Source organism: Sinocyclocheilus grahami, unplaced genomic scaffold, assembly GCF_001515645.1.
Source record: "Sinocyclocheilus grahami isolate Dianchi unplaced genomic scaffold, SAMN03320097.WGS_v1.1 scaffold54.1, whole genome shotgun sequence".
Classification (NCBI taxonomy): domain Eukaryota; kingdom Metazoa; phylum Chordata; class Actinopteri; order Cypriniformes; family Cyprinidae; genus Sinocyclocheilus; species Sinocyclocheilus grahami.
The window spans coordinates 4,334,113-4,345,835 of NW_015505233.1; the positions used below are offsets into that span (position 1 = coordinate 4,334,113).

At 36.9% G+C, this 11,723-nt stretch overlaps 2 protein-coding genes across 5 annotated transcripts in view; one reads left to right on the top strand and one right to left on the bottom strand.

The window, feature by feature from the left end:
- LOC107583644 (CUB and zona pellucida-like domain-containing protein 1) overlaps nt 1-7,249 on the bottom strand; it is an 8,327-nt gene extending 1,078 nt beyond the window's left edge. The window contains exons 1-17 of the mRNA XM_016269931.1: nt 7,176-7,249; nt 6,921-6,953; nt 6,782-6,814; nt 6,358-6,456; nt 6,205-6,243; nt 6,015-6,110; nt 5,650-5,748; nt 5,443-5,493; nt 5,172-5,267; nt 4,956-5,021; nt 4,301-4,399; nt 4,019-4,045; nt 3,753-3,903; nt 3,208-3,419; nt 1,860-2,014; nt 1,342-1,733; nt 894-1,138 (exon numbers count right to left, since the gene is read on the bottom strand). Coding sequence (XP_016125417.1) covers nt 894-1,138; nt 1,342-1,733; nt 1,860-2,014; nt 3,208-3,419; nt 3,753-3,903; nt 4,019-4,045; nt 4,301-4,399; nt 4,956-5,021; nt 5,172-5,267; nt 5,443-5,493; nt 5,650-5,748; nt 6,015-6,110; nt 6,205-6,243; nt 6,358-6,456; nt 6,782-6,814; nt 6,921-6,953; nt 7,176-7,224 — 1,942 coding nt within the window. The 5' untranslated portion in view covers nt 7,225-7,249. The remainder of the gene's footprint in view (nt 1-893; nt 1,139-1,341; nt 1,734-1,859; nt 2,015-3,207; nt 3,420-3,752; nt 3,904-4,018; nt 4,046-4,300; nt 4,400-4,955; nt 5,022-5,171; nt 5,268-5,442; nt 5,494-5,649; nt 5,749-6,014; nt 6,111-6,204; nt 6,244-6,357; nt 6,457-6,781; nt 6,815-6,920; nt 6,954-7,175) is intronic.
- A 2,007-nt stretch (nt 7,250-9,256) lies between these two features.
- Nucleotides 9,257-11,723, top strand: part of LOC107583525 (pleckstrin homology domain-containing family A member 1-like) — a 21,822-nt gene continuing 19,355 nt past the window's right edge. Inside the window, exon 1 of one of the 4 annotated variants that reach the window (XM_016269768.1) lies at nt 9,257-9,380. The gene's annotated coding sequence lies outside the window, so the exon portion shown is untranslated. The remainder of the gene's footprint in view (nt 9,381-11,723) is intronic. The other 3 variants (XM_016269767.1, XM_016269770.1, XM_016269769.1) reach the window with 3 other exon arrangements.

Genomic DNA, 11,723 nt, shown 5'->3' on the forward strand with positions numbered 1-11,723 from the left:
ACTTGTTCTGTGTTTAAGTCCAACTTGTTCCTCCCTTGTTCCATGTAGTTACAGGGTAAATACAACATTTGCGGGCTGTAAATGAAAGTGGTGCTTTGTTCCCCCCTTGTTCCATGTAGTTACAGGGTAAATACTACATTTGCGGGCTATAAATTAAAGTGGTGCTTTGTTCCCCCTTTGTTCCACGTAGTTACAGGGTAAGTGGCTACAACAAATTGCTCTGAAACGATTGTTTAAACATTAGGTCATACATACACACATTATATCAGGTAATGTATCAATAAACATGGTGGACTATTTTATTTAATTCAAATATTGTTTGCAATTTACTACAGGCCTACTGCTGGGTTAAATTAACCCAAAATGGGTTTTAAAATTAAAATCACACACAATATGACAACAGTAACAACACAGGCAACAGATTAAAATGTATTACACCAGTTCAGAAAAAAAGCAAAGCAACTCCATACTTATACAGATTATACAGTTAAACCAAATTCTTTTGAAAAGCTTGTTTAAGAATAGATTTTGTTCAATTTGTTCATGTTTTTCACCCACTGACTTAATGACTAATTGATTAACTAGTAATGACTAGTTAAACTATTATGGCCAAACCATCATGCCAATAAACACAGTAATAAACACTGAAAGTCAATATTAAACTGTGTATTATAGCAAACTGACAGGATTTTACTGTCTTTGATGTTATTACTCCTTTATTCTCCAAACTTCGCATATTGTTACCTTATACCTACGGAGGTACTGAATAGGTACACTGTAATTACAAAAAAGTCACGCTGTAAATTCTGTTTACTTGCGCAGTACATTGCGGGTTGTAATCTAAAGCGTTACCGTAAATTCATTAGAAATGATACCCGTTAATGGCCTCTGACCTTTGAGTTTGATTGGTCCCAGTGTCACAGTATTGGTGTGGTAGGTGCTGTCAAGGGATCTCTTGCGACGGAAGCGGCAGCCTTGCCGGCAGCGAGAGTTGTAATCGTTATTGGGGCAGATGATCACCTTACACTGCAGGTACACATAGGCGTGAGTCCGGAGGAACTTGAAAGCCTGGAATCTGAACCGAGCGTAGTAGTGATGACCGCTGGTGTAGGAATAATATGTGTTGTCTCTGGGACATCTACAAAAGACAAAAGAAGAGAAATACAATTTGGATACAGTTTGATATACAGTCAAACTCTTAGTGCAAATGAGTAGAAGAACATATTAAGACTAGGAATAACAGAATTCTGACTGAAATACTGTCCTAGATCCCAACTGATTCTACTGTTACATATGATATGATGATGGAGGGAGTCACATTTAAGAAAGAAAAGGTCTCACCCATTACGGAGCAGGTCATAGGAGCGATCTTTGAAGTCATTGGGATTTGGAGACGCTACACAGGTGTCCAGGAAGAGATCCAGACTGTTGTCATGCCTGTTTAGCTCGACCTGAATGTACAGAAACTGATTCAGGTTCACCTCATATGGAGAGTCATAAATTTGATAGTAGAAACTGCTGGAGGTGTAGAAGGCTATGCTGGCATTGAAGCGGCCCATTCCTGTGATGTTGGCATTGATGTTCTCCCTGGCCTTGTAGAATATCTGCACCATGGTGTCCGGCTCCATTCGGCAGCCCACGTGTAGCAGGAACTGTGACTGACGAGTGATTTCACCCGACTGAGACTGAGAGGCCCGCACATTGTTGGTGTAGGACACATAACCATTCATCATCTAAAGGGAAAGAGAAACAGAGGGTGGGTGATGTTGTGTGGTAAACATTGGCAAAAGAAAACAGAGATACCACCCCTTATATCAGCACTGAAACCATACTGGATCTGGCACATGTGTAGGTCATACCTCTTTGGCGGTCCCACATGCGTCAAGTGGGAATCTGAACACAACCTCAGTACTGCTAATGGAGGGTCTGCAAAGATGGTCATCTACATAAAGGTCATTTGCACTTAACCCGAGCGAGTTCAGGTAAGACCTTTGAATGGCAATGACCATGTTGTCTGTGGAACAATCCACACGACCTGCAGAGCAGAGAATTTAATCTCCTCAGTGTAATTTTGTAAAGCATTTAAAGTATGTATTTAAAGCTGCTGTCCGTAAGTTTTGCCTCTATGTCTCTATCTCAGTTTGAAACCTGCAATTGTAGTTATTTGTGGAATTATCTTCTTTACTTGGGTTGTGCATTGGCACAGCTCCTCAGTGCAGATTAATCTAATGTTTTGATGTGTGGCTGTCAGTCACCACACCGGTGTGGATACAGTACTTAGGAATCACAGATTCTACGTTTTGGAAGTATGACCCAAATAAGAAGTTTCACAGGATATTTTCATCTGAACAAGTAACATGTCTGCCACTTTTGTTCTGACCAACTGTGGAAAAAAAGCATTACAATAAATTGTGCTACCAATGGTGATTAAATCTAACGATCACTTAGCTCATGTCACATCAAACCGTGCATATCATTGTTATTGTTATACTTTGTTCTCAAATTGTTCATATTAACTTCAGCATTACGTGACAACACGTCCATAGTGTATTAGCGTTATCTGTAAATTTCAATTTCTGTACAGTCTAATCTCTAATTGTCATACCATTCGAATTTCATATAAAGAAATTGTTATTTTAACCCAAAAAGCTAATTAATGTTCCTTAGAACTGGCTCTCTTTGAAATACAAATCTTGTGTAATCCCACATATCTGGGATGCACATTTAAAACTGGAATATAATCTAATTTCAGTCACTTACATGTGTTTCATTAACTAATTTTATTTTATTATAATATTATTTTATAATAAAATAAAAATTATCCACCACCTGCAGCATCCTCACATGCAATATAGCCTACTGCCAGCACTCATTCTTTATATTTACAGACATGACGTAATGGTGCAAAGACGAATGGTGGCATGCTTGTATTTGCCGCAAAAACCTACCACTGGCTACCAGTGCCACTCAAATTAGAAAACATTACAAGCTTACCATTGTGAATCGGACTAAGGTAAGGAGACAGTTTTGAACACTGGCTGGTTATGTACTTGCACAAAAATTTATTTCAGATCATTTTTAGCCAAAAGAAGTTACGGACTGCATTTAATTTTGTGAAGAGAAAACTCCAATATGGTCAAAGGAAGGATGGAATACATGTGACAGCTATGCTTCGTAGAACATATCATTTTTTTTAAAGGGCGTTACCTTGATCTTCAGTGAGAGAGCTTGTGAAAAGGGCCTTGAAACCATGGCTGACACCAGAGTAGTCGCTCCTGAAGACAACAGTCAAGTATCGTGAAGAAGAGTGAAACACCTGGGGTGTGGTGTCATTGAAGCAGACCTTTCCCAGCTGTGGATGACCAGTGGAAGAGCCGTCGTATACTGTGATGTAGTCACAGTTACAGCAGCGCTCCAATCTGAAAGAAACAGGCAGAATTGTACCTGATTCAGAAAAGATGAACTTTTTAAGCCACTCTAGAATTCAATGAGCCATTTGGAATTGGTTTTTAATGGTACTGCATAAATAAACTGTAAAACATTTCCTCAATAATCACACTACTCGTACAAATACAAAAAACAATTTTTAGTAATATTTGTATTAATTACATTAAATTATATATTACATAAACTATGGTATTAGATTAAATTATAAATGATAGTGTATATAAATGTGATGTTTTCATCAACTTAGCAAATAGCAAATATTATTCGACCAGCATTGCACCAGTCACCACTGATGTCTCACTTACTGCACATCAGCAAATGTCAGGAAGATCCTCTGTCCTTGCTGAGCAGAGAGATACCACACACAGTAGGCATTGTCATGGTAATAGCTGGGGTAGTTTGGACTGGAAAACAGCCCAGAACTATACAGGTGTCCTCCACACTCAGGGTGTGTATCTAAAGAAAGATATGTGTTAAATCTTACACTTACAAACAAGTGTAATCAGAATGAGATACAAATGTTGTGTGAATTCAGCCTCAGGCATTACAAAAAACCTAGTGACAGCAGTACCTGTTGTTGTGTATGATGGGCAATACCCTGAATAAAGAGAAGGACATAAAACTGGATGAGTATGAACCAGAAGGATCATGTTTAAGTCTTTTAATAAATAATAATTTACAAACAAATGAAGCCCTTGGTCGCAGTACGCTTTCACTGTATGGAAAATGGAAAATGGCAGTGTGCACGTTCTTCAAAACATAATTTGTACATTTATGCATCACACATACATAATCTAGTACAGTTTATGTTAGACTGGTTAAGGGCTGTTTCCCCTGTTTTTGAGAAACTTACAGTGAAAGTCATAGCAACAGTTGCCATAGAACTGACAGTCATAGTTGCATGAGCAGCTGCCGAAATGGTATCCACAGTAATACATGCAGGAGGGACCTGCTATAGTAGAGAAAGAAACAGATTTTATGTTCATAATGTCATCAATAGGCCAGCGACAGCCCCAAAACATTACTGCTCTTGAGGAATGGGCCAAAATACCAGCAACCGTGTGTGAAAACCTTGTGAAGACTTACAGAAAATGTTTGACCTCTGTCATTGCCAACAAAGTGTATATAACAAAGTATTGAGATGAAATTTTGTTATTGACCAAATACTTATTTTCCACCTTAATTTGCAAATAAATTCTTTAAAAATCCTACAATGTGATTTTCTGGATTTTTTTTTCTCATTTTGTCTCTCATAGTTGAGGTATACCTATGATGAAAATTACAGGCCTCTCTCATCTTTTTAAGTGGGAGAACTTGCACAATTGGTGGCTGACTAAATACTTTTTTTCCCCACTGTATATGTTATTGTGTTAAATATCGGTGTGTATATTTTGCTAGAAAAGCCACTCTGGACTCATTACTGCCTTTAAAGAAATTCTTGTACATTTAACTTATCAATTTCATGTCATTAATCTCATCAGAGTCACTCAAATGAAAAGCTGCAGCACCTGTTGTTTCTGTTTCTGTTGTTTCATCCCAGGTCACTGGAGTTTCACTTGTCGATGAGCAGTAGTCTGTGTAAAGTAATGCCACAATTCTGCTATGATTCATCACAATGCATTTCATTACTACTTTCATCTGAAATTCGATGACCACATGAAAGATCTGTATTTGTGTTTACACTATTTCATCTTAAAGCATCAGTCTGATCAAAAGGAACTTACTGTCGTAGTCAGGGCAACAGTCCCCATAATAATGACAGCTGTAAGTGCATGAGCAGCTGCTAGCGTAGTATCCACAGTTATGCATGCAGGAGGAAGCTAGTGCAGAGAGAAATCATCAGTATGTGTGTGATGATGTACACATCATTGAGTCACTTTACCTATTAGTGTGTACATTTTGTTAGAAAAGCAAAGCTGGAATAATTTCTGGCTTTGTATATGTTTTTTAATGTCACAAGTGTCACTTAAATTAAATGAATGGCAGCAGCAGCACCTTTTCCTGTTGTATCTATCTCGAAAGTTGTTGTTGGCGTTAAGCAGTGGCCTGTGTAAAGAGAGGAGATAAAAGTAAAGCCAAGTTTTTGATTCAGCAAAATTCATTTCATCCCAGGAAATGCAATGATTCATATGCGCTACAGGAAAGATTTGTAATTGTGTTTACAGCATTTCATTTTAAAGTGTCTGATCAATAGGCACTCACTATCATAGTCAGGGCAACAGTTGCCATAATAACGACAGTCGTAGTCACATGAGCAGCTGCCGAAGTTGTATCCACAGTTATACCTGCAGGAGGGCAAATCTAGAAGAGAGAAAAACACATATTATCCATGAAGGCGTTAACATGACTACAAAAACACCCAGGAAACCAGGAAATGTTTTGAATCTGACAGACAGATAGATGAAAGTGAACCTGTTGTAGTTGTCAAGTCAGCTGTTGTAGAGCAGTAGCCTGTGTAAAGGGAAGAAATAAAACTGCATTAAAATTTCTGGAATCACAGAGGATGATATATGCAGTACAATAGATATTTGCATCTATCTATATCTTGACGTGTCTGATCAACTCACTGTCGTAGTCAGGGCAACAGTTGCCATAGTAATGACAGTTGTAGTGGCATGAGCAGCTGCCGAGGTTGTATCCACAGTTATACATGCAGGAGGAAGCTAGCAGAGAGAGAAACAAAGATATCATCCTCCTTCCCAGGGAACTAGAAAAAAGTCTGGATCTGACAGACAGATAAGAAAGATGTAGGTGCACCTGTTGTATCTGGCCAGTCGGTTGTCATTGAGCAGTAGCCTGTATAAAGGGAAGAGAAATCAATTTCAATTTTGTGAAATTAAATTTTGAGCATATGGGAAATTATTTGAGTGTAGTATTTGATCTTGAAGTGTTGGTTCTAGAAAAACTTACTGTCGAAGTCATAGCAACAGTTTCCATAGTACTGACAGGAGTGTGTACATGAACAAGTGCCAAAGTGGTATCCACAGTTATACCTGCATGAATAGGCATCTAGAGAACAGAGAAAGAGATGTTAGCTGTTATTATTCATGTCAGCTTTCTGAACTGAGAAAGTATAAATCATCTGAGTGAAAAAGTTTTAGCAAAGTAACTGTTTTCCATAAATAAGATAATTTGCTGTGTTATCAGTATGATATTCTTACAGGCATGTAATGACATAATAACTATATGCTGTTAGTAGTCGGGTGCAATACTCTGACCAAATGTTCCTCATGATGACCTGGTTTATATGTGTATAAATTATGACACTTTAACCCTATTTTATATAACAGATAGACAGACGGACGGACAGACAGGCAGACAGATAGATAGATACATGAAGGATCTTCCGTGGAATACAGCCAGTAATCTATACAAAACAAAATAAATATATCATGTGAATGTAAGTTTCAAAGTCATATGAAAATATGCATAAAGCACATGTCCCACAATATAAAATGTTGAAGGATATTTACCTGTTGTCCATGACCATGACACAGTGGTTTTTGCTGTAATATGGTAAACAGACATGAGATTTAATGTAATGTAAAGTTTGTCTTTCTGTATGTGCAATGTATTAAATATTTTTTTAAGTCTATGATTACAGTCACCTCTTTGAACTGAGAAATTATATATTTGAGTGAAACACTGGAAGTTCAAGCTAGCAGTTGTTTCCAATAAATTGTACAGTTTTCAAAAGATTTTCCATTGACAATAAATTATAATCTTACCCTGAAAGGCAGTTAGAAGCAGACAGAGAAGGATGTTCAGAGCTTCCATCTTTCTCCTCTTATCAAGTGTGTCTTCAAACTTTCAATCATCACTTATATACAGTAGTCAAAACCAGCCTAAGAAGGATTTCCTTATGACACATCAATATCCTGGATCATCTGATGAAAAAAAGCTATAGAGCAGCATAACTGTGGAAAAGACACAGCTGGATGTGTTTTACAACTCTTTTCTTTATAAATGTATGGATATACTTGTTGACACAGTTGTTTGAGATAGCCTAATGATCATAGACTGGTGAAAGTAAAGGCTAATTAAATATTTGCACACATATTCCATTTAATTTGAATAGTACTGCAATCTCATTAATGTTTCCCATTCCTTATGGCATTTGGATTTGGGAATGGGAATTTGAAAACATGTCATTTGTATACATGCTATGGTTAAGACATTGTGAGAGTTGTGAGAATGAGGAGCTCATATCAGGATACACATAAAAGTCATCATACACAAAGAGACGTAAATGAAAAATACAGCTATATAACAATAACATACTCGTCATTGGTGGTCCTAGACTCCCTGCAGACATTAGGCGTTCTTCATTTTTTAGCAGTGTAATCATTTACTCACACTAAGCATGGCTGGAGTATAATACAATTGGGTCTTATAAACAAATCTATTTTGCATTTATATCTCTCTAAAACCTAAGGACACTTTAAAAATACACGATTTCATTAAAGTTTATACAACCATAGACACTGGTAAAAGAAAATGCATTTGGCAAGAACATAAAAGTAATATATATATATATATATATATATATATATATATATATATATATATATATATATATATATATATATATATATATATATATATAGCATCTTTCTAAATCTCAAGGTCACTTTAAAAATCCAAGATTTCAGACTATCAATTTCATTTGAAATATAAAATATATAAATCAGTATATAAAATAGTAAAACATATAAAACAACTTGGACTTTTCCTAATATTTGTTTCCATGGCCACATACCCAAAACCAGACCCTTGAGAAAAACAGTTTCAAAACTCCTGAAGGGCACCTCATCAACTCTTATACAACCATAGTAAAAGAAAATGCACTCGGCAAGAACATAAATGTAAAAGAATGGAAAACACACAGCTGACTGTTGTAAAATAGATCCTGTTGTCAACTGACTGATAAAGTCTGATGCAAATGTTCATAGATGATGTGGCCAAAATGACCTATAGCTGCACTTCCCAGTGTGCCCAGACCTATTTCAACCTATTTTTGTGTTTATAATTAAATATGTTCCTGGTAGGCTATTAGATCTAAGACATAGAATGTCAGCATATAAATGTTTTGATGAAATATTGTGTACATCATATTATACAGTTTGGAAACACATATGAACATGGAAAACTGTGAATTCTCTAAATTCAAAGAATTGCTAACAGGCATTCTGAATACCGAACTTTTGTTATGCTTATCCTGTTCATATCTGTCTCCAGGGAGTCAAGTTCACCTGTAGATCTGTGTAATCACTGTTTTCCTCATAATTTTACGTAGGTCCTAGCAATCCAAAACGGCTTTTGCATTTAATGCATGTGTAACTATACATGTGTATACTACAAAGATTAATCTACTAGACTGTTTTGTTCCATGTTTCAAGAATCAGTGCATTAATTATTCATTAATTAATAGTCAGCATCAAAGGAAATAAACAATGGTACTAAATAAATATGATCAGACATTTTGTTTAATTTATTTTTGATTACCATTGGGACTAATAACCTATTATTACTATTTTTTTCTTTACAAATCACTTATTTTAGTAAATACACGATTTTTATTTTATTTTATTCATTATTATTAGGCCTATTATTATTATTATTATATTTTTTGTAAGGTAATTTTATACTGATGAAACTGTTTGGAACTTATGAGGTGGGCCACGTACCTGATTCTCTGCTTATTATTCAACGTAAGGAACAGGACAAAAATATAAAATTTACTATTTTAAAAGTGCCTATATGAAAGAATGAAAATGAGAGACCCGAAAGAGAAAAAAGCAGACACATTTAACCTGACGCAGTGACGTATACAGCCACTTCCGCTCCTGCAGGAAAAACACTCGTGAAGTTTGTGTACGGGGACACGAGCAGGAGATGGGCTGAACCGAACCACTGCAGCGATAATAAACCGAGTGAGTAGTTTGAGAAATGACCCTTTTTAGTACATCTGTCTCTGTGTGATTGCGTTTATTGATATGGAGCTATGTTAAAGTTTAAACACGGATCCTGCTGTAGGTTCAAGGCAGGATTAAATGGAGACAGGGCGAGGTTGGACTTTTCCGCGCTGTTGCTAACTGACAGACGTGGATTTTAGACACATCATCCTTGTAATGCTATAACAGTGTTGATCAATTAGAGATAATCTATCAAAGATCATATTTATCATATAATAGAGCTAGATTGTAACTCTGAGCATGCTTCCATCTCGCCATTATAATAATATCACTAATATCACATCATAAATGCCGATTTCTTTAAGCAAGGACAGATTTGAGTCATGCATGTGTTGATGGATTGATTGTCAATTTTCGTTCTTATCTCGGTCTTATTTCGATTTGAGCTTATCTGGCTTTTCTGAAATACCCCATTTAAAGAGTAGGTTTACGTTTACTTCTTTTAAAGATGGCAGTTATGTACACACAACACACATGTATGTGTGATTCTTTTGGTTTGCGTATATGCTCGTAGGTCAGCTTCATAAAAATGTTTGGATATAAAACGGTAGTACCTCACTCATTTAAAATTCTGTCAATATGGGGTGCTGTGTGTACATTAATGAGGGAAAAAAAATAACTTAAATGATTTTAGCAAATGGCTGCAATATAACAAAGAGTGGAAAATTTAAGGGGGTCTGAATACTTTCCGTACCCACTGTATATGTATATATATATGTAAATATTGTCCTATCCTAACAAACCATACATCAATGGAAATTTTATTTATTCAGCTTTCAGATGATATATAAATCTCAATTTAAAAAAATTCACACTTAAGACATATATTAGGGTTGGGCCGATGGCTGATAGATATCACGATGTTGAGCCGGCATTCCACGTTACTATGGTATACTGAAAAACAATGATAAGCATATCATAAGTTTTAAAGGCTTTTATTTTGCAAAAAAATATATTGAGTCAATATTTACAGTGTTGACCCTTGTTCTTCATAACCTCTGCAATTCGCTTTTGCATGCTGGATAGTAGATTCTGGGCCAAATCCTGACTGATGGCGATCCATTCTTGCCTTATTAGTTCTCGGAGTTCATCACAATTTGTGGGCTTCTGCTTGTCCACTCGCCTTTTGAGGACTGACCACAGGTTCAGGTTGCCTGGCCACGGATCCAAAATTTCAGTGTAATGATTTTCGAGCCACTTCTTTATCACTCTTGCTTTGTGACATGGTGCTTCATCATGCTGGAAAATGCACGGATCATCACCAAATTGCTCATGGATCGTTGGAATAAGTCGCTTTTGCAGGACGTTTTGATACCATTCTTTATTCATGCCAGTGTTTTTGGGCAGAATTATGAGAGAGCCCACTCCCTGGGTTGAAAAGCAAACCCACACATGGATGATCTCAGGATGCTTCACTGTTGGCACAACAAAGGACTCATGGTAGCATTCACCTTTTCTTCTCCGAACAATCGATTTTCCAGGGAGCTTCATCAGAGAAAATAACTGCACCAGTCTTCTGCTGTTCAATCCTTGTACTTCCTGCAGAATTTTAGTCTGTCCTTGACGTTTTTCTTGGAGAGAAGTGGCTTCTTTGCTGCCCTTCTTGACACCAGGCCGTTGTCAAAAAGTCTTGGCCTCACTGTGCGTTCAGAAGCTCTCACACCAACCTGCTGCCATTCCTGAGCAAGCTCTGCACTGCTGGTGACACGATTACGTAGCTGACTCCCCAGGAGGAGACGGTCCTGGTGCTTGCTGGACACTCTGGGATGTCCTGAAGACTTCTTCACTGCAGTCGAACCTCTCTCGTTGAAGTTCTTGATGATCCGGTAAATGATTCTTTAAGGTGCAATATTCTTTGTAGCAATTTCCTTGCTTGTGAGGCCATTTTGATGCAAAGCCATGATGGCTGCACGTGTGTCTTTGGAGGTAACCATTGCTAACAAGAACACAATGATTGGAAGTGCTTCTTCCCTCCATCAGTCTGCTCTAACAATCTATTTAGTATGATAGTGATTAACCTGGCTAGTACTCATTCACACTTTCACATGTGCTGCTTGATATGATTAGTCAATTAATGTTAGCTGGTCATTTTGTGTCAGGATCAAAAAACAGTGAAATTTGTTTTTTTTGTGAAAAGTAGATTTTTTTTTGGCCAATGATTATCATTAGCAATTATTTAAAATGCCTCCTCACTCTACACAATAATCTAGAAACAATGTGAATGAACACCACAACAGCTTAAGCAGCAAACTTTGCAAAACACAAAATTTATGTCACTGCCAAAACTTTTGGCCATGACTG